The sequence below is a fragment of the Phalangium opilio genome, unplaced genomic scaffold (assembly GCF_054372755.1).
Source record: "Phalangium opilio isolate 3A_F unplaced genomic scaffold, DU_Popi_V2 ptg000079l_1, whole genome shotgun sequence".
NCBI classification, from domain to species: domain Eukaryota; kingdom Metazoa; phylum Arthropoda; class Arachnida; order Opiliones; family Phalangiidae; genus Phalangium; species Phalangium opilio.
In genome coordinates this window covers 8,482,033-8,509,415 of record NW_028324187.1, presented here as the reverse complement: position 1 = coordinate 8,509,415, position 27,383 = coordinate 8,482,033, and the positions used below count along the sequence as shown (strand labels likewise).

Below are 27,383 nucleotides of genomic sequence, written 5' to 3'. Positions count from 1 at the left end.
AAAGAAAAACCATGCCGTTTATGTCAAAGAAAAACCATGCCGTTTATGTCAAAGAAAAACATTCCGTTTATGTCTAAAAAACTGCGAAAAATATTTAATTTTTAAGTAATAAAACAAACATACATACAAACATAAAAACATATCGGAACGGAACGTAACATACAAAAGACAAATCTAATCGAATCTAATCTTTCTTAAACAAAAATGAAGAAATTTTGTTTGTAGTTTTGTCTGATAATTCAGCATTAACTTTTTTACTAGGACCCTGAGGTGTGGCTGTGGCTTTACCATCATCATCATCAGCAGCTTTTCGTTTTTTGCTGTTATTAGTGTTATTAGCTTTTACTTGAGCCGCGGCGGTTACCACCTTACCATTGGCAGTTTTATTTTTTGACGATGATTTCTATAGTTTTAATGGAATTGGATAAAAGATAAGATAAGATAAGATACTTTTATCTTATCCTTTAACCAGAAAGAAAGAAAGAACGAAAAAAACCCTCTTACCATTGTCTTTTTGAGGTCACTGACTTGCTTTACTTCTTTGGAAGATTTCTTGTTATCAATACTACTTTGAAGTATCGTATCAATACCGCCAATGGATTTCTTTTTTTGACTCATTACCTTGATGGGAAAATATATATTTCAATCAAATTATAAAGAAATGAATACAAAAAAGGGTTAAATAGTTACCTGAAACGGGTTTTTCTTCGCAGCAGCAACGGGAGTTGATTTTTCCTTCTGATTTTCAATTTCTTGGTCTTGGCTCTCTTCTTCTTCATTATCTTCATCATCTTGAATGATTTCATCTGAAACTCAAATAGAAATCACGAAATATTAACTCAGGATCCTGACATCAGGGAAATCAGCGTAATTAATTACCAGTTGTGTTATCGTCGCAATTATTCGAGGTTTCTTCCTCTAAACCTAAAGAATCATCCTCATTTTCAATTCCGGCTTGGAAACTAACTCGATTAGACGTCGACGTTGAACGTCTAAGAACTGGAGTGAAACTTAAGGGTTTAGGTCGAATCAATATACTCTCGTCTTTAGCCATTGATAACCTGAACGTTAAAATTATTTTTAATTTAATTTATAAGAGTTAAAAACGAAATTTATTAACTGGTTTCACCTTGAACCTGTTGAGGATAAGGCGGGTGTAATATCTTCCATTGGTTCATTTTCAATATCATCCGTAACAGGCTCGTCTAAGTCCTTATTTTCTTCTTCTTGTTTATGATAAGCGACTTCCCCTAATTTTTCAGCTAAGGCGATGAAATGACGTTGCATAGCGTATTGAATTGCACCCTGAACCACTCTTGATGTTGGCATTAAATTGGCCACTTCTAGGGCCCGATATTCGCGTTCAGATCTTGATGAAAACTAAATTGGCGACACAATCAAGTATTTAGGATAACTATTCGCGTACTCGCGACTTTTAAGCCTAAAACTCTGCAGCCAATCGCGTACTTGCGACTTTTATGCCTAAAACTCAGCAGCCAATCGCGTACTCGCGATTTGTATGCCTAAAACTCAGCAGCCACTCACGTACTCGCGATGTTTATGCCTATAACTCTGCAGCCAATCGCGTACTCGCGACTTTTAAACCTAAAACTCGTCAGCCAATCGCGTACTAGCGACTTTTATGCCTAAAACTGAGCAGCCAATCACTTACAAGCGACTTTTAAGCCTTAAACTCTGCAGCCAATCACGTACTAGCGACTTTTATGCCTAAAACTCTGCAGCCAATCGCGTACTCGCGATCGCGACTTCTAAACCTAAAACTCTGTAGCCAATCGCGTACTCGCGACTTTTAAACCTAAAACTGATCAGCCAATCATGTACGCGCGACTTTTAAGCCTAAACTCAGCACTGCCAATCGAATATTCGCCCAGCCCGCGCAGTAGGCCAACAATTTCATCTAAAAACTTACCGCAAAAAGTTTCATTAAATTGTCCACAATTTTTCTCTTTGAGATTTCTAATTCCCATTGAACTTCAAAATCTTCTTTCAATAACTTCTCTAGGAGTGTTTTCAAATGATTATAGCGACAATATTCTTCTTCCAATTGTCCTTTGTCGGTTGACAATTCGCAAAATGGCATTTTAAAAGAAAGGATGGCAACATTTGGTCTAGGAAGGGTTGGAGGGTACCGAGATCCTTTACAAAGAATACATCTAACCTGTTGCGTTAATTCACTTAAACCAATAACGAAATACGTATCGGACTTTCCCTTGATCTAAAAAAATAGGCGTAATTGAACATAAGTGTCCCTGACAATCACTCACTGACACCAACTCAATTAGCGGTCTTATTCCTGATCAGCGCCACCTACCCATAGCGGCGACTTTGAGAACTACTGTAAGCGGCAAGCCAATCAGATGTCGCTAAAATCTGGTGACGTCACTGACGGGCACTCTCGGTGGGGGGTCTTACCAAAAATGACGTCACCAGATTTTAGCGACATCTGGAGTGGTTGGCTTGCCGCTTACAGTAGTTCTCAAAGTCACCGCTATGGGTAGATGGCGCTGATCAGGGATAAGGCTAATTAATTACATTTTCTTTTGTGTCAAGGATTGGCGTCCATAGAGAGTTAAATAACAGGCGAATGACACCAACAGAATCAATACTACATGGCGTACCTTCGTCAGTAAACCTAATTAGGCCCATTTGAAACCAGTTTTTAATAGAATATTCGCGAATAATATATGCTTAAATATTCTTGAAACGCGATAAAAGTAAAATGTTACAGTACCCCAACCACGTCAATGTTGAATTAGGACTAAGTGAAAGAGACTTGACGCTTTTTTGTAACAGTCGACCTTTGTCGAACATAAAAGTGATAATCCCTAAATCTTGGCTATCTTGTAACCCGGCTGAATGATGATACGCGATTAATAAAGTATTTTCGAATGACGTCACGCAAACAACTGGTCCAGGAATTGAGAAAACTCCCAATTGCAACCCGCTGATTGAAAATACTCTAACGTAATATTTGCTTGTAACGCAAACTACAAAGTTTTTACCCAAACTTATAGCCTAAAGAAATTAAAAATGTTGTAAAAAATGTTTTCACAAACTTGATGATGGTGTCAAGCGCAATTACTTGGATTTCTTCATTTTCTGGCATTTCAACAGTCCATTCTTTATTGGAGTCCCATGTTCCAAAATGGGTGCAGACGAGTTTACTTTGTTTTTCATTGTCCGCGGGACAAGCTAAGACTAGACCGTCCACGGAAAGCGCGGCCATTGTGTGGTTGAGCGAGTTTGGTAAATGGATCGAATGATGGATGGATGTATCATGGAATTCAACGTCAATTGAGTTTTCTTCTTCCGTATTGTAGCAACAAACAATTCCAATGCTGTTCCATAACTAAAACAGATACTTTAACACATTAGGGTTGAAAATATTCTTAGTTGCTGACTCTTCTCCATTCTAGACTAGGCTTAACGAGTAAGAAGGACGAGGCTTAACGAGGAAGAATGACGAGGCTTAACGAGGAAGAATGACGAGGCTTAGCTAGGAAGGACGAGGCTTAACGAGGAAGAAGGACGAGGCTTAGCTAGGAAGAAGGACGAGGCTTAACTAGGAAGAAGGACGAGGCTTAACGAGGAAGAATGACGAGGCTTAACTAGGAATAATGACGAGGCTTAACGAGGAGGAAGGACGAGGCTTAACGAGGAAGAAGGACGAGGCTTAGCTAGGAAGAAGGACGAGGCTTAGCTAGGAAGAAGGACGAGGCTTAGCTAGGAAGAACGACGAGGCTTAGCTAGGAAGAAGGACGAGGCTTAACGCGTAAGAAGGACGAGGCTTAACGCGTAAGAAGGACGAGGCTTAACGCGTAAGAAGGACGAGGCTTAACGAGGAAGAAGGACGAGGCTTAACGCGTAAGAAGGACGAGGCTTAACGCGTAAGAAGGACTTGGCTTAACGAGTAAGAAGGACAAGGCTTAACGAGTAAGAAGGACAAGGCTTAACAAATCACCATGTATCTATGATGAAAAAAAGTAGGAGTTGATCCGGGTTGAAAAGGAGTTTGTTGTACATTCAATGGCACTTTTTGATAAACAATTTCCTTCTTTTCTGCGGTGACAACTTCTTCTTTCTTCTTAGTACCCGCTTTTTCTTTATCCTCTTCCTGGGAACCAAATATTTTTGGCTCATACGTTGCCTTAATTGCTCCGATATCAATTGCTTTAATGAACAAACTTTTAAGTTTACATGGCATAAATACCACCAGGAGATCGTGGTTTTCATACCATTTGAATCATCGTCATCATCTTCAATGCGAGAAACTTTCTTTTTGGCAATTTTTGAAGTACTAAGACCTTCATCAATTGAATCATCATCAAATATGGCGTCTAAATCTTCGTCTCTGAAGATTGCTTCCTTTAAAGTTACGGGAATTTTATTTATATTTATAAGAGGGGCTGAAAACCCTTTTTTAATTACGATATTATTTACTTTTGGTGGACTTTTTTCAATATTTTCAATAATACCGAATTGTCCTTGATTGTCCTACAAATAATTTTTTTTTTTGAAACTTTATGGATGACCCCCGTAAAAAAGTATTAAAAAACCAGAGCGGCGCCAACGATATGCATAGCCAAAGGCAGGGTTTGTTAAGGGGGCGTTCATAAAGTAACAAAAGTATTTACAGCGTATAAAACATCCAGTTTTTTCGGGTTCCATGTTAAACAACAAATTCCGAGATCTTGCGGATGTTTATTACAATGAATTACTTCTTTGGTTGAAAAATTCCAGATTACAATTTTTCCATCAAAAGAAGATGCGGCCAAATATTTTCCACAATGGGAAAAGCTTGTAATGCTAACATTCTAATATATGCAATAAAAATTTATTGAAAAAAAATAACAAAAACTGTAAAAAATTGCCGTTTTTGTGCAAAAAATTGCAGTTTTTGTGCAATTACTTCAGTAAATGATTCATCTTTTAAAGTTTTAATAAGATTCCACGTATCTCTTTCATAAATTTGAACCTCGTTTTTAACAGGTATTGCAAGATACTAAAAATGTGTTCCCAATATTAAAATTAAGCCTCTATGATCTCAAATTGTGCAGAATTTACATACATTTTCATTTGTAGGATGCCAAGATATTCTAGCTAAGGTTTTTGAAGCACTATATTGTTTGAATATAATTTTAGAAATGAGTTTAATTAACTTAAGTCTTCAATTATGTTCTTATATCTTAATCTTACTGGTAATCATTTGATTTTGGTAAAAGTTGCCACATTTTCACACAATCTTCCCTAAGAATATCCCACACCCTAATTGTTCCGTCACAACTTGACGATGCCTAAATATGAAATTTAATATCTATTCCGTTTTAATTGCAATAGATTTAAAGCTAAATACTAACCAAATATTTGTCACTAGGATCAATTGCAACACTAAGGATTGGGGCATCATGGCCTGAATATGTTTTACAAAGATCTTTTCCTATTTCTACAACTTTAATCTTGAAATCCCTAAAAGTATAATTTTATAGACCCAATGATCGGTAGTTTAGTCACAAATTAGAACATACCCGCTTCCCATAGCTAGATATTTGCTATTTTTGTTTGTTGTCACACTATGAACTTTATCTGTAAATCTAGTAATGACCCCTTCAGGTTCACCCTTAGGAAATTTGAAAGATAAAACCGAGTTGTTGTCGACGGACACGTAAAACTTCCCATCCTAATTCAATTGATAAGATTATAATGCTCTACTCTAATTTTAACCAATTAAGAATGTAATGAACATGTTAAGCTGTACCTTAACAATAACAGAATACACAGAATCCGAAATATGATGGGATTCAGGACTATCATCGTCAAAACCATCCCAAATTCGTACTTCGCCGTCAGAACCGCAGCTTATTATGTACCTACCCCAATAATTTGCATACAAACACAATGCAATGTCTAATGAATTTTGTACAGTTATTTACCTTCCAGTCTCGTCGAAACAAACTTCGGTTTGTCCATCAGAATGAGCGAAACGCATATTTTTCCCCTCATCCATTTTTAAATAATAATTAAACTAATTAATTATGAGAAAGACACACAAAGTCGAAGTCGGATCAGTCTCACGCCTGTAACTACAATCTGCAATTTCCCGCGTTTTTTCGTCGTCTGCTTCTGTCACTTTTCTGCGTTTTCGCGGGAAAAATAACGCCACCTATGAAGAATAAAAGAAAACCCAATTCGATCCTTGTAACATGGAGTAATATTTGAAGAGACATAGTTGTACTATAAGTCACTTTTAAAATAAATTAATCTAATTTTCGTCTTGTTATTGTAATTCTAGAAATAGCACGTGAGGACAAGCATAAAGAAAAATTAGCCTTGACTTTCAAGCACCCAATTTTAGGAAAACAGGAAAATACCCATTAGGACTATAGTTTCGAAAGTTTTTTTTAACAAACAAGTCAGTTAACAGAGTTACGGTAGCCTTTGTTAATTCGGAGAGCCGACATTACTTAATTTCGGTATTCCAGCAATTAATTACACACTTTGTAATCATGTGCCGGATACAAAAATTTGTCTAAAACACTTGACGCGATGATAATTGGACTTATATATAGTAGAGGCGACAACATTTTGACGCCGTCTACGGAACTTGAGGAGTCCATAGAAATGGAGGGTTACTTTTTACAAAATTTAAATTGATTCAATTGATTCAAGGCCGGGTTCATTTTGGTGGGATAAACAAAAGGATGAGGTTTACATATTCACACGGTTACGTGTGTTCATGCCTACTCTAACAACAATTAGGGAAACTATTTGGTGGATATATGTTAGACCATAAGTTCATAACTTATCTTCGAAGATAAGTTATGAGCTTATGGTTAGACTTAGACCACTTTGACGTTAAAAAAACGCCAGCAGGGCCAGAGCTGAGTCAACTGACCCATGGGAACTGGGAACGTACTTATTAGATCTTCACTGTTAGTTACTCCAAGGTTTTAACCCTAATGGTAGACCTTCGAATTCAAAACAGAAGTTGGCCAGTTTCCCTTTTGATAAGTTCTAAACTGCGCTTTAGCCTTTTCCGATAACAAAACGAGCCAAGATAGATCAAATGGGGGGTAACGTAACACCATCGAAGATATTTATTTCTTAAGGAACGATTGTAATTCATAGGCCTCCTTTGCCTTTTCATCGAAAACATCGTCATTCATCTAAGTCTTGCGTCAAACGATACTCCTTTACCCTAATCAAAAACGTCTGATATCCTAACAAAGGCTTAATGTAATCACCATTTAAAAATAGTTTAATTTTAATTCGACTTGATTCGTTGATATCCTATTGTAAAGACGGATAAACAACGTATTTAAAGTCGCTTATATGAATAGTTGTTCTAAGGATCAGGAAGGAAGAAAAATAATTAGGCCTAAGTTCTGTAATAAGATTCTTACGCGTTAGGCTTATCAATGATGACGTAATGTCGTATGGGGACTGTTATTGGCCAACCAGAAGCTAAGCCTAAATCAAGAATATCGTTGTTTATTATCGGTTCTCGATACTCCAAACAAACCCCATTAAGTAAACAAATTATAGAAAAAAATTAAACACAAGAAAAAGACCCTTTTTCGGGGAAAATTTTTTAGTAATTTAAAATAATTATGTCTTAGCATAATTTTAGCTAAATTGAGCAAAAAATAAGAGCAACGATCCCGTTACTTTTTATGTTATTACCCTTTTGGAGCTATAATAATCTCTAATGCGTAATCTATCTTTACACTACGCATCCGTAAGATATACATTACAAGCTGACAACCTTCGGAAACGCGTGATTTTGATGACATTTTAAGATAAAAATATCTTTCATTTATGATATAGCTCGCAACCACAAAAAAGGGGTCAAAATTTCACCCCATAAAATCTATTTTGTCTATGTTAAATTCTACCCCTTCCGAGATTGGATATTCTATTACAGTTTTATCATAATCAATTATCGTTAAGAAATAAATAACCCGAGTTCTACGTTAGTTTAGTCATACACTTATTGGTTCTTATCAATTTTCTAAGGAGTTGTATAACAGATGAAAAACCACCTGATATTACGATGCTATCAAACGTAAATAATAGTAACAGAAAGTGTGGGCAGTATGGAGAGCGTACGAGACTGAGTTAAACACCATACTTAGAGGGTGTGGGTTCTTATCTGGAAGGGCCTACCTCTAGAATAGACTAGAATTGAAGGCTTTCGTTAAGATCCCCAGTGCCTAGCTCACTTTCTACATAATTATTTCTATTTGCTTTTGACACTACGAGTGTTAACTCTTAATCGCATTAAGTACCATTAACAATTAGGCCAAAAACTTGGCTCGAATCCCTGACCCACTGTGTTAAATTAATAATTTTGTAACCTCATTTTTCTCAAGAATTTTATGATTATCACAATAAAAATAAATAAATCTATCTCTGGTAACAATGCCTGCTTGAAATTTATCAGCAAACAAAAATTTATCAAGAACAAATGTATGGCCAATTTCTGATTCGACCAATAGACCATTGCGATATCGTTGATCGTAATATTTTTCGGGGAAAATCACAAGCAAAAACAATCACAACAAATATATGCAAATGAACGATAAAATTGTTATCATTTTGCAACATTAATAAAATTTCACAACTTTTTTTGCAAGTTTTTGAAAAACGTTTTTGAGATGAGACATTCTTTTTGCGGTTTTTAACTTACAGCAAAAAAGAAATCTTAGTGTAAACGTACAAATGATAAAAGTCGCGAGTAACTAGGCATATTGAAATCTGAAGATTATTTAAAACAAACGTCCATAATTTGAAGTAAAACAGCTTTGAATTCTTTTCTTTCGGTATACAACTAAGCAATACCACTCCGTACATCAACGTATTAACTTCTGATCAGTAATAATTGATAAGGAAGATCGACGAATTGTGATGAAATGAAAGACATCCTAAAGAACTCCAAGAAAAAAGTGTAAAGATAACCAACCCAAAGTGGAAATGTAACCCTAAGCCTATTTTTTCAACCCATGGTGAAACAGGTTTTGAGAAATAAATAGGCTTCCAGCATTAAAACTATCAAAACCTTTACGACATTCGAAATTAAACGCTACCTTCCCTAAGTAATTTTTCAAAAACTCCTGAAACTGTACAGGCTAAGTTTTTTCTACTTTTATGGAGTTCTTTAACTATTTACAAGAACACATCACATCGAACACTTTGTGTGCAAAAACGATATCCTTAACTATTTCTTCGGTTGACCATTATTTTAAACAATAGTATGCAATGAATGGCAATAAAATTTCATATTGCACGTTTGCTTTAAGTAGGGGCCGCGTAGTCCGATTAGCAAGGAATGATTTAGACCTCGGATTTTCGTATCGAGTCCTTGTTGAAAAGGCATCCGCAGATAATTCGTTTCATCCCCTTTTCCCACTTGTAAGAAAGAAACTTGGAAACTTCTCTCTCCCTCTCTCTCTCTCTTGAAAAAAAAAATGTGTATTGGATAACTCGAGAAGAACCATTGGATGCTGGAAAATTGCTTAGTTCACGTGACATGACTTGAAGTCACTCTATAAAACTGTCTGAAACGGGAGCCATCGCTCATTATCTCCGTATAATTTTCTCCTAGCTTCATCTCTCATCTCTTAAACAGTTTTTACTCTCAACGACTTTCGTAACTTTTTAATATTAAAGTATTTATATATATTTTATAAAAATGTTGCATTGGGTCTTAATGCTAGCCTGTGTTGGCGCTTCCTACGCCATGATGGGAACTCCTGAACTGTACTCTTGTAAGTATTAATTAAATTAAATGTAAATTATTAACTAAAATTAAAGTCTTTGTTTATCCTAAATCGAAAAAGAATTACCGAGTAAACTACCATAGGAGGTTTAACTAGATTTTTTAAGTACGGTAAATTACCATAGTATGATTATATCGGTATCTTACAGTCGGTAAATTACCATAGTATGATTATATCGGTATCTTACAGTCGGTAAATTACCATAGTATGATTATATCGGTATCTTACAGTCGGTAAATTACCATAGTATGATTATATCGGTATCTTACAGTCGGTAAATTACCATAGTTTATTTATATCGCTATCTTACAGTCGGTAAATTACCATAGTTCATTTATATCGCTATTTTACATAAGGTAAATTACCATAGTTCATTTATATCGCTATTTTACATAAGTTAAATTACCGTAGTATGTTAAAATCACAATTATACTGCTGGTAAATTACCAAAGTATACTTAAATCGGTAACTCACGCCCGTTAAAATTACTCTCTCATCTGAGTCATCTCTGAACCGTAATTTTCTGGAGATTAAAACAGAAATTTCAAAACCAAAAAAAAAATTCCATAACTCAGTTATCTTAGTTCAAAGTTTAAGTGATTTTAAGCAGAAAGAAAGATACAAAAACTGTTAGAAATAAAGCATTTTTTTCCATATTATTTTACACGTGCTTTTGTTACCAGGTCGAAGACCGGTACAAGGAGTACTCGAAAACATGGTAGTTGAAGTTTCAGACTGTACTAATCCTCAACAATGTCTCTTGATCAGAAATACCACTCACACTGTCAAATTTAGCTTCAGTAAGTACTCTTTTACCAAACTTTTGCCCGTCCAAGTACAAAGACACGCGGTAGGACTCAAAGGGATAAAAATTAGCATAGTAAACTCGACCCAGTACCCTCGTCAATGGATTATATTTGTTATTAGCCCCTAGGGACTTTACATAATACGCTTATAGTTTTGAAAACCGGTTCTTAGTTTAACCAAAGGCATATTGAAGCATATGACAAGTTTATATAGAAAAAGAAAGGGTGTAGCCTATACTTCGTTCAGTGTCCAGCGGGGTCAACATTATTCCGTTTGTAAAGGTGGGGGTTTATCGCATTACACGGCGCGAGCGAGTAAGCTTCAATGAAGTACACTTTTCGTTTTTTATCGAAGAACTTTTGAAAGAAGCAACAGAAACTACAGCACATTTCTAATTGAATTATTTTGCAGAGATTAATGAAGACGCACCAAATCTACGAATGGAAGTATACGGTCAAGTAATGAGTGTCCGAGTTCCCTACGTTCGCAAGGTTGACCTCTGCAAGGACGCCATAAGCGTAGATGGTGACAGATGTCAAGGACAAGGTCTTAAGGCCGGCAAAAGCTACGTCGTAGAATACCCCTTCTACATTAGGTCTCGCTTCCCCGAGGTCAGTATATCGTAAAACCCCAGTTTAACTAACATTCCCATATCCCTACGTAATTCGTAGCCACCATAACATTAACAACTGACAGAGAAAACCGATCTCGTACAGAAATGGGACGGGATTTAGTTTCCACATTAAACTAATTACATTATTTAATTTTGATTAGTGGACCGTTCCAGTCGAATTCGAATTATTCGGAGGTAACAAGAGGTTGTATTGCACTCAAGTCAAGGTTAAAATTCAGTAAGTAGAATAATTAGTTTTTTGAGTGATTAAACCAGTTCAGTTCTCGACTAATTATACCCTCATCGTCTCCCTTAATATACTATCCCTGATAAATTTATTTTTCATTTACAGATGTAACAGATTAACCGAAAGAACTTGCAAGAAAACGTAAAAGAATTATATTTCTAAGTCAATAATAAGAACCATATTTGAATAAAACAGCTTTACAACCACTACGCAACTTTCGTGTTTATCGCGAGACTTCTGTACTGTGTTTGTTATTTTTGGTAAAGAATACCGTCAGAATCATGTTGAAGTTATCACACATTTCAACCTGATTTTGGAAATATATTCTAATATACCAAATTTAACGAACAATTTTACTTTTAATGAAGACATACGTATTAACCTCCTTTGAAGTATTTTAATATAATGCATTTTTAACCTGTAACACTTCAAAGGATATTATTACGTAACTTCTAAAATACTACTCAAACCCCAAAGAACAAATACAAATACAAAAATAGTGTAAATATGAATAAAATTATAATTTTAATGTCATAAACCAAAACAAAAGGTAAAATTTACATCACGCGTAACCGATGACAAGACTTCAGGCTTTTAATAAAATTGTTGTTGAAAATTATTTTTTAAGTTTAAGAATATTTTCGCGCCCTGAGTGTTTATTTTATATTCAGGGCCGCGTAGCGAGCATTGCTAACCCTAACGGTGACCCCGTTATTATTCGTGTCATCAATCCTTTAAAAAAAATGGGGGAAGATTGATTTGAGAAAGGAGAAACTTAAGCTATACCTGGAGAAGAAATTAAATCCAAAAATCGGTTTTTCTTTTCAAATAATAAAAAAATTGGGATGGAAGGGGAATATAACCCGAAGAATTTGCGCGACCCTTTCCCATTTTCAATAAAAATTTCCATTCTTTTCCGTCGTTAAAGTTTCAGGAGAAAAAATATAAAAATTTTGCTTGTGAATCTTATCCTTTTGGAAATTTTCAGCTTTCCTACCTAAAGTTTTAGGTTTTAAAGTTCAAATGCAATTACACGGTCTCCGCTTAGATCATAACGTTGTGATACTCTCATTAAGTATGGGTCTATTGTAGGGCCTTGAACGGTATTGTTTCAAAATGCACCACCAGAGGCCGCCCTTCTACCGTTCTACGGCTGATCTTACGCGATGACAAAGGGTTACAACTACACACTTCGATCATGCTTCGATAGGGTTACGAACTTCATACGTGAACTATTTTCTCTAAAGTTTTCCATCGCAGTTTGCACCAATTTTCTACGCGCCACGCCACACCACGGCATAGCATATACTTCCGGAAGTTAAAAAGTTGCGTATGAACTTTGAATTTTAGGCCTAAAAGCCTCAGAGGGAAAATCTTCTAGCGTAAAACGGTTATCCAAGATCCTTGCGCGGACCATTTGATTTGGAAAACCATATATACCCAGAAAGACCGCCAAACAGAGCGGAATTCTTAGCTAACAAACTAAAAGGAATAGAAAATAAAGAAAACTTGTTGCCCATTACCAGAAACTTTCCAGGAAAGGAAATTTGGGCCCCCAAAGATTTTGCACACCATAACATTTTTGGAGCATAGAGAATTACGAGAGAAAAAAAGTTGGGAATTTTTTTTTTAACCAAGATATGACGTAAAAGCTAGGTCTACGAGCGTAAGTTTATTATTTTCCCTAAGTTTCTAAGCTCTTTTACGAGTTCAGTTAAGAGGTAGCCACCATGCTCGGCCAACACGTAATTTCCAGAGAATTCAAAAAACAAACCATGCTAATAGGGCAAGATATAAACTTAGGAAAGAATCATTTACTTTTGTTATACTAGCCTATTACTATGGTCAGAGAAAACTGGTTTTATAGTCGAATTTTAATTACGGAATTAGATTCCACATGCATCAAATTATTAGAATCTTTAGTAACAGAAGATACAGGAATGCACCAACCACATTTACAATAAATTGCAGCCATACTAATTTGCAATTACATCAAGTAACAATGTACCAGGAACAATTATAAACAGCGCCCCAATGATAGAGGGGACTAAAACCATCCAATTTCTAGGTATGTTTAAGATTGACGCGAGGTAATCTATTATTACAAAGCTTAGGTAAAGGACAAGGCAGTGAACTAGAATTATGATAGGATAAGGGAAAGCGAGGCTCATTTAAAGAGCAAGCTAGCGTACCATTATAAACGAACCTAAATAGGTTTCCTAGAATCACCAGCAGGAAAGAGAGAACACAAGCTACTGCGTTCCTTGATAAGCCTAAATCGACCTACATAAGATCCCCCTCTCTCTTATATAATCCATAAGATTGGGCAGAAATACAGAGGGAAACGAGACGGTCATAATTAGGCTTAGGTGTTGCCAAAAGGATAGAAAAATAGAGCTAGTTATTGCTTTAGACGTTTTCCAATAAGCACGTCATTGTACAAGCTCAAGGAGCCCACACAGAGTTTCTTATGCACGTCCTTGAACGAGCTCAAGAAACCCCTGAACGCCCTTGAGCTCAAGGAACCCTTAAGAGTTCCGTTAGGTTTCTTGGTACCGTTCAATGTTGAAGTCTCGCTCATTTCCCGCTATGTATTTCTGGCTATAGATATCGGTTGAACCACGTTTGATTCCCAATCATTCGATCGCTAGAACAGCTTGAGAGTTTAAGATTAAGGGGATTTTCCAAGTCTCCTCCGATGTCTTAGCGCGAGAGCGTTCCAGGACTACGCGCCTAATCCAACTTCTACCACGATTAATCGCCAATAATAAAGTGTCCGCGACGATTTAAGCCATGGCTAAGTTGCTCGATACGTTCTGTTCTAGACAGCTACCGAAAGGGGTCTGGATGTTAGCGTAAATGCCGTTACTTTAAAACCTGACAATTAACTGGGATGGTTCCTCAACTTCTTAAAGATTGAGTTCTGGGGAGAGTTCCTGGATCAGAACTCGAAAGGTTTCCTGAGTACAACAAAGTTCCAGAGCCGGGAACTCGGCTTCTTGGGTCAGAACTCGAAAGGATCCGAGTTCAACAAAGTTCCAGAGCCTGGAACTCTGCTCAATAAAGTTCCAGAGTCGGGAACTCGGCTTCCTGGGTCAGAACTCGAAAGGATCCGAGTTCAACAAAGTTCCAGAGCCTGGAACTCTGCTCAATAAAGTTCCAGAGTCGGGAACTCGATTCACAAAGTTCCAGAGCCGGGAACTCTGCTCAACAAAGTTCCTGAGCCGGGAACTCTGCTCAACAAAGTTCCTGAGCCGGGAACTCTGCTCAACAAAGTTCCTGAGCCGGGAACTCTGCTCAACAAAGTTCCTGAGCCGGGAACTCGGCTCAACAAAGTTCCTGAGCAGGGAACTCGGCTCAACCAACAAAGTTTCCGAGTCAGGAACTTTTGCGTGGGTCATTTGGTCACGTTGTAGATCATACTTTTCCAACTACAGTGAGAAAAATCTTCCTTCCACTGTAATTGAAAAGCATGATCTACAACGCTCACGACTCTCACCACGAGAAGGTATGACCCGCCGACTTCGAGAGTCACCTGAAAGAAGCGGGTTAATACAAATAAAAGCCACAGTCGAAGATTTTATCTACAGCATTTTAAAAAAAAATAAAAAAAAAACCAAAATTAGCATAAAAAATTATTTTTAGAACAAAAATTAACATAAAAAATTATTTTACAACAAAAATTAACATAAAAAATTATTTTACAACAAAAATTAACATAAAAAATTATTTTACAACAAAAATTAACATAAAAAATTATTTTACAACAAAAATTAACATAAAAAATTATTTTACAACAAAAATTAACATAAAAAATTATTTTACAACAAAAATTAACATAAAAAATTATTTTACAACAAAATTAACATTAAAAATTATTTTACACGATTCCTGAAAATAAAAAGTTGTAAAGTGATTAATATTTGAACGTAAAAAATTGTTAATTACCATTTCAAAACCATTCTAAGTGTCACCTAAATCAACGGGTTATTGGGAATAAAAACAACTCAAAAATTCGTTTTATCTACAGCATTTAAAAAAAAAATGAAAAAAAAAATAAAAATTACAATAAAAATTCGTACTTATCATCAAAAAGAAATCTAGAGTCACCTTCTTACCACACAATTATAAAAACAATTAAGAATGTACTTGAAAATATACTCAATCGTTATAACTCGCACCAAAATACTGGATTACAAAAATTTCTTTATAAATAGTCACCTGTATGAAACTTCTTTGAACAATTAATTACTTTTTAATAATTGTTTTGGTTTGCTTAAATATAAAAATACTAGATTCTTAAATAATTAAGCCACCTGTTAGAACTCCCCCGTAATTAACTGGTTAGCACAAACAAACAACACTAGAATATAGGCCTACATACTGAATTTTAAAGGGGTACGCGAATGGGTGTTATATTTAAATTTGTTGGGGTCATTTCAAGTGTCCGGTTAGTGTATTGTTTGAACATTGTGGGTGTTCAACGTTAAGGGTCGTAACGTCGCTGCGGAGTCCACATTTTTAAATTGGCCCTGTCAAATTTGACTTCAACCTGGTCCCTCTGTCCCGAGGTCCAACTGAACGTTTAGAAGTTCAGTCTTTGAGGTAAGATTTGCTTTTCTTTGCTCAAATTTTTCTCGCGGTTTAAGCGGTTATATTTAAGTAATTAGATTGATTTTTTTGTATGGAATTAGTATTTAAAGAACATTTTAGATCAAATTTAGTGTTTAATAATTAATATTTAAACCAGGTTAGGTATTATATTTTTAATTTTAATTAATGTAATTAATTTAATCTTAAACAATGAGCATGTGTTTTTTTTTTTCAAGTCTTAGCCAGTTTGGATTAATTTTAGACCAGGGGTGGATTAATCCACCCCTGTTTAGACCCATATAAGGGGGTCGACTAATCTGCAGGTACTCTGAATGTCTGAAATGCAGTCCACGGTAGCAAACCTACTATTTGTAGTATGCAGGTTCGGTTCACATTTACAAATACAAGAAAGCAATACTATAATTCATTGCCTAACATACAGTCGAACAAAATTAGAGTTTCAACTCTGAAATCTCTTGACTAAAATGTAGTACTCTGAAATGCAGTCCTCGAAAATTATTATTTTCAACTCTGAAATCTTTTGACTAAAACGCAGTACTCTGAAATGCAGTCCTAGAAAACTATTATTTTCAACTCTGAAATCTATTGACTAAAATTCAGTACTCTGAAATGCAGTCCTAGAAAACTATTAATTTCAACTCTGAAATCTCTTGACTAAAATGCAGTACTCTGAAATGCAGTCCTCGAAAATTATTAATTTCAACTCTGAAATCGGTTGACTAAAACGCAGTACTCTGAAATGCAGTCCTCGAAAATTATTATTTTCAACTCTGAAATCTTTTGACTAAAACGCAGTACTCTGAAATGCAGTCCTCGAAAACTATTAATTTCAACTCTGAAATCTCTTGACTAAAATGCAGTACTCTGAAATGCAGTCCTCGAAAATTATTAATTTCAACTCTGAAATCGGTTGACTAAAATGCAGTACTCTGAAAAACAGTCCACGAAAATTATTAAATACTACTCTGAAATCTTTTGACTAAAACGCAGTACTCTGAAATGCAGTCCTCGAAAATTATTATTTTTAACTCTGAAATCTTTTGACTAAAACGCAGTACTCTGAAATGCAGTCCTAGAAAATTATTATTTTCAACTCTGAAATCTATTGACTAAAATGCAGTACTCTGAAATGCAGTCCTCTAAAACTATTAATTTCAACTCTGAAATCTCTTGACTAAAATGCAGTACTCTGAAATCTCTTGACTAAAATGCAGTACTCTGAAATGCAGTCCTCTAAAACTATAAATTTCAACTCTGAAATCTCTTGACTAAAATGCAGTACTCTGAAATGCAGTCCTCGAATATTATTAATTTCAACTTTGAAATCGGTTGACTAAAACGCAGTTCTCTGAAATGCAGTCCTCAAAAATTATTATTTTCAACTCTGAAATCTTTTGACTAAAACGCAGTACTCTGAAATGCAGTCCTCGAAAACTATTAATTTCAACTCTGAAATCTCTTGACTAAAATGCAGTACTCTGAAATGCAGTCCTCGAAAATTATTAATTTCAACTCTGAAATCAGTTGACTAAAACGCAGTACTCTGAAATGCAGTCCTCGAAAATTATTATTTTCAACTCTGAAATCTTTTGACTAAAACGCAGTACTCTGAAATGCAGTCCTCGAATATTATTATTTTCAACTCTGAAATCTTTTGACTAAAACGCAGTACTCTGAAATGCAGTCCTCGAATATTATTAATTTCAACTCTGAAACCTTTTGACTAAAATGCAGTACTCTGAAATGCAGTCCTCGAATATTATTAATTTCAACTCTGAAATCTCTTGACTAAAATGCAGTACTCTGAAATGCAGTCCTCTAAAACTATTAATTTCAACTCTGAAATCTCTTGACTAAAATGCAGTACTCTCAAATGCAGTCCTCGAATATTATTAATTTCAACTTTGAAATCGGTTGACTAAAGTGCAGTACTCTGAAAAGCAGTCCACGAAAATAATAAATTTCAACTCTGAAATCGGTTGACTAAAACGCAGTTCTCTGAAATGCAGTCCTCAAAAATTATTATTTCGAACTCTGAAATCTTTTGAATAAAACGCAGTACTCTGAAATGCAGTCCTCGAAAACTATTAATTTCAACTCTGAAATCTCTTGACTAAAATGCAGTACTCTGAAATGCAGTCCTCGAAAATTATTAATTTCAACTCTGAAATCGGTTGACTAAAACGCAGTACTCTGAAATGCAGTACTCGAAAATTATTATTTGCAACTCTGAAATCTTTTGACTAAAACGCAGTACTCTGAAATGCAGTCCTCGAATATTATTATTTTCAACTCTGAAATCTTTTGACTAAAACGCAGTACTCTGAAATGCAGTCCTCGAATATTATTAATTTCAACTCTGAAATCTCTTGACTAAAATGCAGTACTCTGAAATGCAGTCCTCTAAAACTATTAATTTCAACTCTGAAATCTCTTGACTAAAATGCAGTACTCTGAAATGCAGTCCTCGAATATTATTAATTTCAACTTTGAAATCGGTTGACTAAAGTGCAGTACTCTGAAAAGCAGTCCACGAAAATAATAAATTTCAACTCTGAAATCGGTTGACTAAAACGCAGTTCTCTGAAATACAGTCCTCAAAAATTATTATTTCGAACTCTGAAATCTTTTGACTAAAACGCAGTACTCTGAAATGCAGTCCTCGAAAACTATTAATTTCAACTCTGAAATCTCTTGACTAAAATGCAGTACTCTGAAATGCAGTCCTCGAAAATTATTAATTTCAACTCTGAAATCGGTTGACTTAAACGCAGTACTCTGAAATGCAGTCCTCGAATATTATTAATTTCAACTCTGAAATCGGTTGACTTAAACGCAGTACTCTGAAATGCAGTCCTCGAATATTATTAATTTCAACTTTGAAATCGGTTGACTAAAGTGCAGTACTCTGAAAAGCAGTCCACGAAAATAATAAATTTCAACTCTGAAATCTTTTGACTAAAACGCAGTTCTCTGAGATGCAGTCCTCGAATATTATTAATTTCAACTCTGAAATCGGTTGACTAAAACGCAGTACTCTGAAATGCAGTCCTCGAAAATTATTATTTTCAACTCTGAAATCTTTTGACTAAAACGCAGTACTCTGAAATGCAGTCCTCGAATATTATTATTTTCAACTCTGAAATCTTTTGACTAAAACGCAGTACTCTGAAATGCAGTCCTCGAATATTATTAATTTCAACTTTGAAATTGGACTGCTTTTCAGAGTACTGCCAGGAGTTCATACCGGAGTGATGAAATGAGCTTTAATAGTGGTGCGCATTTACCGACGCGTGACGTTTCCGCGATACCTTTACGCTCTCTAGTGGGAGAATCAAATACTACCATAGGAATGTGATTGAAAGCATGAAAAGCGACACCTAGCGTTAGGGGCGGGGGTAGGCTCCGTAATAATAGGCCAATCATAGATCCTGTTACAAATGTGCTTGGCTTGATTTGTAAACAACGTCAAGGCTTAACTCGGAAGGCGTACTAGGTTTAAAAGAAGTAACTTGAACGGTTTGACTAGACTGACTTTTATACTTTATTGGATCTTCTTTTAGGCAAAAGTTGCACTGCGTTAACTTATTTAATTTAATCTTATCCCTAATTACGTACGCCATACCGACAGTCCGATACCGACAACTTTAACCAGCTGGTTTTCCACGATATCCGAGCTCAGCTCCCACAAAACTATAGAATACCTAGCCTTTTTGCTAGGTAGACAGGCTTTAGGGAAACCCAACAAGATAGGGAACGGGTGAAGGTTTTTGCTATTGCACTATGAAGCCAGTAAAATATTGGTGTCGCCAGTCTATGTTAGTTAGTCTTTACAAAAACAAAATGTAAGAAGGCTTTCGAATGGTCAGAGCAGTTCATGTGATCAAAACGTTTTTTACCCAGAGTCCCTTGGAAGAAATGAGAGGCGAGGTTAGTAACCGGTAAGAGCTTCCCATCCCAAATTTGATTTTAGAGGCGAGGAGAGAGGTTTTTGTGACGTCAGGCGTCTACAAATGCGAATTTAATAGCCCGCGTGTTATGTATTTCACTCCGGTATGAACTCCTGGTACTGCACTTTAGTAAACCGATTTCAAAGTTGAAATTAATACTATTCGAGGACTGCATTTCAGAGTACTGCATTTTAGTCAAGAGATTTCAGAGTTGTAATTAATAGTTTTAGAGGACTGCATTTCAGAGTACTGCATTTTAGTCAAGAGATTTCAGAGTTGAAATTAATAGTTTTAGAGGACTGCATTTCAGAGTACTGCGTTTTAGTCAACCGATTTCAGAGTTGAAATTTATTATTTTCGTGGACTGCTTTTCAGAGTACTGCACTTTAGTCAACCGATTTCAGAGTTGAAATTAATAATATTCGAGGACTGCATTTTAGAGTACTGCGTTTGAGTCAACCGATTTCAGAGTTGAAATTTATTATTTTCGTGGAATGCTTTTCAGAGTACTGCCCTTAAGTCAACCGATTTCAGAGTTGAAATTAATAATATTCGAGTACTGCATTTCAGAGTACTGCGTTTTAGTGAAAAGATTTCAGAGTTGAAAATAATAATTTTTGGAGAACTGCATTTCAGAGTACTGCGTTTTAGTCAACCGATTTCAGATTTGAAATTTATTATTTTCGTGGACTGCTTTTCAGAGTACTGCATTTTAGTCAAGAGATTTCAGAGTTGAAATTAATAGTATTAGAGGACTGCATTTTAGTCAACCGATTTCAGAGTTGAAATTTATTATTTTCTTGGACTGCTTTTCAGAGTACTGCACTTTAGTCAACCGATTTCAGAGTTGAAATTAATAATATTCGAGGACTGCATTTCAGAGTACTGCGTTTTAGTCAAAAGATTTCAGAGTTGAAAATAATAATTTTCGAGGACTGCATTTCAGAGTACTGCGTTTTAGTCAAAAGATTTCAGAGTAGTATTTAATAATTTTCGAGGCCTGTATTTCAGAGTACTACATTTTAGTCAAAAGATTTCAGAGTTGAAAATAATAATTTTCGAGGACTGCATTTCAGAGTACTGCCTTTTAGTCAAAAGATTTCAGAGTGGTATTTAATAATTTTCGAGGCCTGTATTTCAGAGTACTACATTTTAGTCCAAAGATTTCAGAGTTGAAAATAATAATTTTCGAGGACTGCATTTCAGAGTACTGCGTTTTAGTGAAAAGATTTCAGAGTTGAAAATAATAATTTTTGGAGAACTGCATTTCAGAGTACTGCGTTTTAGTCAACCGATTTCAGATTTGAAATTTATTATTTTCGTGGACTGCTTTTCAGAGTACTGCATTTTAGTCAAGAGATTTCAGAGTTGAAATTAATAGTATTAGAGGACTGCATTTTAGTCAACCGATTTCAGAGTTGAAATTTATTATTTTCTTGGACTGCTTTTCAGAGTACTGCACTTTAGTCAACCGATTTCAGAGTTGAAATTAATAATATTCGAGGACTGCATTTCAGAGTACTGCGTTTTAGTCAAAAGATTTCAGAGTTGAAAATAATAATTTTCGAGGACTGCATTTCAGAGTACTGCGTTTTAGTCAAAAGATTTCAGAGTAGTATTTAATAATTTTCGAGGCCTGTATTTCAGAGTACTACATTTTAGTCAAAAGATTTCAGAGTTGAAAATAATAATTTTCGAGGACTGCATTTCAGAGTACTGCCTTTTAGTCAAAAGATTTCAGAGTGGTATTTAATAATTTTCGAGGCCTGTATTTCAGAGTACTACATTTTAGTCCAAAGATTTCAGAGTTGAAAATAATAATTTTCGAGGACTGCATTTCAGAGTACTGCGTTTTAGTCAACCGATTTCAGAGTTGAAATTTATTATTTTCGTGGACTGCTTTTCAGAGTACTGCATTTTAGTCAAGAGATTTCAGAGTTGAAATTAATTGTTTTAGAGGACTGCATTTCAGAGTACTGCATTTTTGTCAAGAGATTTCAGAGTTGATATTAAAAGTTTTCGGGGACTGCATTTCAGAGTACTGCGTTTTAGTCAACCGATTTCAGAGTTGAAATTTATTATTTTCGTGGACTGCTTTTCAGAGTACTGCACTTTAGTCAACCGATTTCAAAGTTGAAATTAATAATATTCGAGGACTGCATTTCAGAGTACTGCATTTTAGTCAAGAGATTTCAGAGTTGAAATTAATAGTTTTAGAGGACTGCATTTCAGAGTACTGCATTTTAGTCAATAGATTTCAAAGTTGAAATTAATAATTTTCGAGGACTGCATTTCAGAGTACTGCGTTTTAGTCAAAAGATTTCAGAGTTGAAATTAATAATTTTCGAGGACTGCATTTCAGAGTACTGCACTTTAGTCAACCGATTTCAGAGTTGAAATTAATAATTTTCGAGGACTGCATTTCAGAGTACTGCATTTTAGTCAAGAGATTTCAGAGTTGAAATTAATAGTTTTAGAGGACTGCATTTCAGAGTACTGCATTTTAGTCAATAGATTTCAGAGTTGAAATTAATAATTTTCGAGGACTGCATTTCAGAGTACTGCGTTTTAGTCAAAAGATTTCAGAGTTGAAATTAATAATTTTCGAGGACTGCATTTCAGAGTACTGCACTTTAGTCAACCGATTTCAGAGTTGAAATTAATAATTTTCGAGGACTGCATTTCAGAGTACTGCACTTTAGTCAACCGATTTCAGAGTTGAAATTAATAATATTCGACGACTGCGTTTCAGAGTACTGCGTTTTAGTCAAAAGATTTCAGAGTTGAAAATAATAATTTTCGAGGACTGCATTTCAGAGTACTGCGTTTTAGTCAAAAGATTTCAGAGTAGTATTTAATATTTTTCGTGGACTGTTTTTTAGAGTACTGCATTTTAGTCAAGAGATTTCAGAGTTGAAATTAATAGTTTTCGAGGACTGCATTTCAGAGTACTGCGTTTTAGTCAAAAGATTTCAGAGTTCGAAATAATAATTTTTGAGGACTGCATTTCAGAGAACTGCGTTTTAGTCAACCGATTTCAGATTTGAAATTTATTATTTTCGTGGACTGCTTTTCAGAGTACTGCACTTTAGTCAACCGATTTCAAAGTTGAAATTAATAATATTCAAGGACTGCATTTCAGAGTACTGCGTTTTAGTCAAAAGATTTCAGAGTAGTATTTAATATTTTTCGTGGACTGTTTTTTAGAGTACTGCATTTTAGTCAAGAGATTTCAGAGTTGAAATTAATAGTTTTCGAGGACTGCATTTCAGAGTACTGCGTTTTAGTCAAAAGATTTCAGAGTTCGAAATTATAATTTTTGAGGACTGCATTTCAGAGAACTGCGTTTTATTCAACCGATTTCAGAGTTGAAATTTATTATTTTCGTGGACTGCTTTTCAGAGTACTGCATTTTAGTCAAGAGATTTCAGAGTTGAAATTAATTGTTTTAGAGGACTGCATTTCAGAGTACTGCATTTTTGTCAAGAGATTTCAGAGTTGATATTAAAAGTTTTCGGGGACTGCATTTCAGAGTACTGCGTTTTAGTCAACCGATTTCAGAGTTGAAATTTATTATTTTCGTGGACTGCTTTTCAGAGTACTGCACTTTAGTCAACCGATTTCAAAGTTGAAATTAATAATATTCGAGGACTGCATTTCAGAGTACTGCATTTTAGTCAAGAGATTTCAGAGTTGAAATTAATAGTTTTAGAGGACTGCATTTCAGAGTACTGCATTTTAGTCAATAGATTTCAAAGTTGAAATTAATAATTTTCGAGGACTGCATTTCAGAGTACTGCGTTTTAGTCAAAAGATTTCAGAGTTGAAATTAATAATTTTCGAGGACTGCATTTCAGAGTACTGCACTTTAGTCAACCGATTTCAGAGTTGAAATTAATAATTTTCGAGGACTGCATTTCAGAGTACTGCACTTTAGTCAACCGATTTCAGAGTTGAAATTAATAATATTCGACGACTGCGTTTCAGAGTACTGCGTTTTAGTCAAAAGATTTCAGAGTTGAAAATAATAATTTTCGAGGACTGCATTTCAGAGTACTGCGTTTTAGTCAAAAGATTTCAGAGTAGTATTTAATATTTTTCGTGGACTGTTTTTTAGAGTACTGCATTTTAGTCAAGAGATTTCAGAGTTGAAATTAATAGTTTTCGAGGACTGCATTTCAGAGTACTGCGTTTTAGTCAAAAGATTTCAGAGTTCGAAATAATAATTTTTGAGGACTGCATTTCAGAGAACTGCGTTTTAGTCAACCGATTTCAGATTTGAAATTTATTATTTTCGTGGACTGCTTTTCAGAGTACTGCACTTTAGTCAACCGATTTCAAAGTTGAAATTAATAATATTCAAGGACTGCATTTCAGAGTACTGCATTTAAGTCAAGAGATTTCAGAGTTGAAATTAATAGTTTTAGAGGACTGCATTTCAGAGTACTGCATTTTAGTCAATAGATTTCAGAGTTGAAAATAATAATTTTCTAGGACTGCATTTCAGAGTACTGCGTTTTAGTCAAAAGATTTCAGAGTTGAAAATAATAATTTTCGAGGACTGCATTTCAGAGTACTGCATTTTAGTCAAGAGATTTCAGAGTTGAAACTCTAATTTTGTTCGACTGTATGTTAGGCAATGAATTATAGTATTGCTTTCTTATATTTGTAAATGTGAACCGAACCTGCATACTACAAATAGTAGGTTTCCTACCGTGGACTGCATTTCAGACATTCAGAGTACCTGCAGATTAGTCGACCCCCCATATAAGTTCTTCGGAGGAATTATTTAGATGATATTAGTGTTTAAATTTAGTGTATATTTCTGTCCTAATAGAGTACTTTTTTAGTATCAGTAGTTGTTTTGTATAGGGATGAACTGGTACCACGGCTCGGCTGATTTAAGATACTAAAGCGATACTAGTTTAAAATGCGTTATATTGGGCTACGTGAGATTTTTAGGTCCTTGAGTAACGAATTGATGGTGATAATGTTTCATTTCTATGATTGTCACTCGTGATGATTTCTCATTGATATCAAAAGTACCTGAATTTATCTAATAACTAATAAGCGAAATTAGCTATAAAACTGTTGATAAAAATAAAAATATTTTACATCACTATATTTTGAAATGACCAACAAAAAACCAAAAGTTAGTTTCGCAAATATTATTCAAGTTTTGAATTAATTTAACATTTTGCTTTCAATAATTCAATGATAAATCACTAACACTTACTAACTAGAGTTATCAGGATAAAAGGGCTTCTTAGCATATACTAGTTAAAAAAGACAAACCGTGGTATTATTTTGGAAGTACCAGCTCTAAACATTGTACTTGGTAGTATTATAATTCATGAAATTACCCAATAAATTGTTTCCTAGTATTTTTAATACATATGTAAATGGCACTGTAAAATATCGGTATCGGGTTAAGCCTGGTATCGGCCGTCTCTAGTTCTGTAGAATGAACTAGAAATAATGGTAATTTACCACTAAACCCAAGGGAATGAAGTAGCGAGATCACAAATGGAGGATTCGTATCATTTACACCTTAAGGCTCTTCCCAAGGGAATGAAATAGCGAGAAGTTTCAGAGTAAAGTTTTAAGAATTTTTGAGTGTTTCTTAGGGAATAGTTGGTAGTAGAAATGGACCAATAAATTAATTTCCTAGATGAAATCTAACCCGCCATTTCAGATAGCAATTTATTTATGGTCTCTACTTGTTTCAAAAATATGAGAAAAGAAAAGGTATTTTAAAATGAGGGTTAATATCTAATTTATATCATACTGGCCTATTTCACGTTAACAGATTATAGTTTGCCAATAATACGCTCAAGGTTGCGTATGCAAATTATGTGTGGCGCTCAAAATTGGAGCGTCACGCTCAAATAGAGCATTGAGCCCAAAAAGAACTAGTGCTCCTCAAGTTCATCCCCTACAAGGTGACTTGGCGTAAACAAGAGACTGGATTTATACGTGCACTTATAAATCCCGCCCCCACTAGCCTTCGCCAAGCTAAACCCGGAGTTCAGGAGGGAAGTCAACTTCAAGGGAGAATGAAATGGCAAGTTTTCTACTTCGAACTGAACAATCCTATCTTTTACAAAATAAGGAATAGGAGATTTTCCTATTGACTTGCTATCTTTAAATTTATAATACAGGTATTATATCTCGGTCTTTAATTTCAGTGTTTGTTTAAAAAATTAGCATCTTACATTAGTACCCACAGGCGGGAGGCGCCATATCTCGGGTTTAATTCAGTCGCCTTTCAACTTGAAATTCAACGTTTCAACGTTTCATCCAAATCATTTTTCATAAAAACTAAACTACTCAAAATAAATTCAATCTTAAGCAATATTTCAGGATGATCACTTAATTTTATGTACATCGATTACGCGAGGGTGACCACGAGGGGGGGGACGCGAAGGGGTTAACGCGAGGGTTACCCGACAGGGATTAGGGTGTAAAATCAAGTGATCAGCACGAAATAAGAGATTGCAATTTTCGCCAAAGTCAAAATTGAAATAATAAAACGCAAACCAATTTGGGCGCAATTCTTAATATAAACATTAACTTTAAATACTACAAATTCAGATTTGGAGAAACAAAAATTGTTGATATTCGAAAGTTATTAATTAAATTTATTTAACTAACTGAAATTAAAGCGTGCTGTAATCTTAACCCTCATTTTAAAATACCTTAAATTTTCTCATATTTTTGAAACAAGTAGGCCTAGGCACCATAATTCCTATCTGAAATGGCGGGTTAGACTTCATCTAGGAAATTAATGGATTGGTCCATTTCTACTACCAACTATTCCCTAAGAAACACTCAAAATTCAGAAAACTTTACTCTGAAACTTCTCCCTACTTCATTCCCTTGGGAAGAGCCTTAAGGTGTAAATGATACAAATCCTCCATTTGTGGTCTCGCTACTTCATTACCTTGGGTTTAGTGGTAAATTGCCATTATTTCTAGCTCCATTCTACAGAACTAGAGACGGCCGATACCAGGCTTAACCCGATACCGGTGCAAAAATGAACCGATACCGAAAACCCGATACTTCAACGATACCGATATTTACTCACCATGATGCAAAACACGATACTTCAACCGATACCGATATTTTACAGTGCCATTTACATATGTATTAAAAATACTAGGAAACAGTTTATTGGGTAATTTCATGAATTATAATAGAGCTATTTCAGTGGGGGAAAAATTTCGTCTGCTACGAAAATTGGGCCTGCCTTTGAGTGTAGAGGGCGGCCATTTTGTGAGGGTTTCTCTATGGGCAAATAGCATTGGTGACGTAGCCATTACCCCCTCTGAAATAGCTCTATTCTACCAAGTACA

The 27,383-nt window shown here is 35.2% G+C and overlaps 2 protein-coding genes across 3 annotated transcripts; one reads left to right on the top strand and one right to left on the bottom strand.

Moving 5' to 3' along the window:
* Nucleotides 1–66: 66 nt before the first annotated feature.
* On the bottom strand, nt 67–6,147 carry Ctf4 (Chromosome transmission fidelity 4). 2 transcript variants are annotated; one of them, XM_089846294.1, is made up of 20 exons: nt 5,952–6,147; nt 5,777–5,888; nt 5,547–5,698; nt 5,379–5,487; nt 5,218–5,315; nt 5,090–5,138; nt 4,931–5,023; nt 4,656–4,835; nt 4,462–4,515; nt 4,257–4,386; nt 3,983–4,191; nt 3,104–3,370; nt 2,753–3,036; nt 2,554–2,653; nt 1,931–2,236; nt 1,130–1,380; nt 880–1,061; nt 691–812; nt 505–621; nt 67–403 (listed from the first exon to the last, which is right to left on the bottom strand). In XM_089846294.1, the coding sequence occupies exons 1-20, from the start codon at nt 6,023–6,025 to the stop codon at nt 185–187; spliced, it is 3,108 nt and encodes a 1,035-aa protein (XP_089702420.1). In that variant the 5' UTR covers nt 6,026–6,147; the 3' UTR covers nt 67–184. The 2 variants fall into 2 exon arrangements, with proteins under 2 accessions (XP_089702420.1, XP_089702421.1); XM_089846295.1 differs by having other exon boundaries at nt 691–806.
* Nucleotides 6,148–9,549: 3,402 nt separating this feature from the next.
* On the top strand, nt 9,550–11,673 carry LOC149654696 (MD-2-related lipid-recognition protein-like). The gene is made up of 5 exons (XM_089846297.1): nt 9,550–9,785; nt 10,481–10,597; nt 11,016–11,215; nt 11,379–11,455; nt 11,570–11,673. Exons 1-5 carry the CDS (start codon nt 9,710–9,712, stop codon nt 11,607–11,609), a joined length of 510 nt encoding a protein of 169 aa, XP_089702423.1. The 5' UTR covers nt 9,550–9,709; the 3' UTR covers nt 11,610–11,673.
* The last annotated feature ends 15,710 nt before the right edge of the window (nt 11,674–27,383 follow it).

Excerpts from the sequence above, each read along its gene's own strand:
- Ctf4 (XM_089846294.1), bottom strand. The coding sequence starts at position 6,025 with ATGGATGAGGGGAAAAATATGCGTTTCGCTCATTCTGATGGACAAACC. Across the intron at positions 3,037-3,103 it reads CAGAAAATGAAGAAATCCAA|GCTATAAGTTTGGGTAAAAA; the intron begins GTAATTGCGCTT and ends TAATTTCTTTAG. Across the intron at positions 622-690 it reads CGAAGAAAAACCCGTTTCAG|GTAATGAGTCAAAAAAAGAA; the intron begins GTAACTATTTAA and ends TTTCCCATCAAG.
- LOC149654696 (XM_089846297.1), top strand. The coding sequence starts at position 9,710 with ATGTTGCATTGGGTCTTAATGCTAGCCTGTGTTGGCGCTTCCTACGCC. Across the intron at positions 9,786-10,480 it reads AACTCCTGAACTGTACTCTT|GTCGAAGACCGGTACAAGGA; the intron begins GTAAGTATTAAT and ends TTTTGTTACCAG. Across the intron at positions 10,598-11,015 it reads CACTGTCAAATTTAGCTTCA|AGATTAATGAAGACGCACCA; the intron begins GTAAGTACTCTT and ends ATTATTTTGCAG.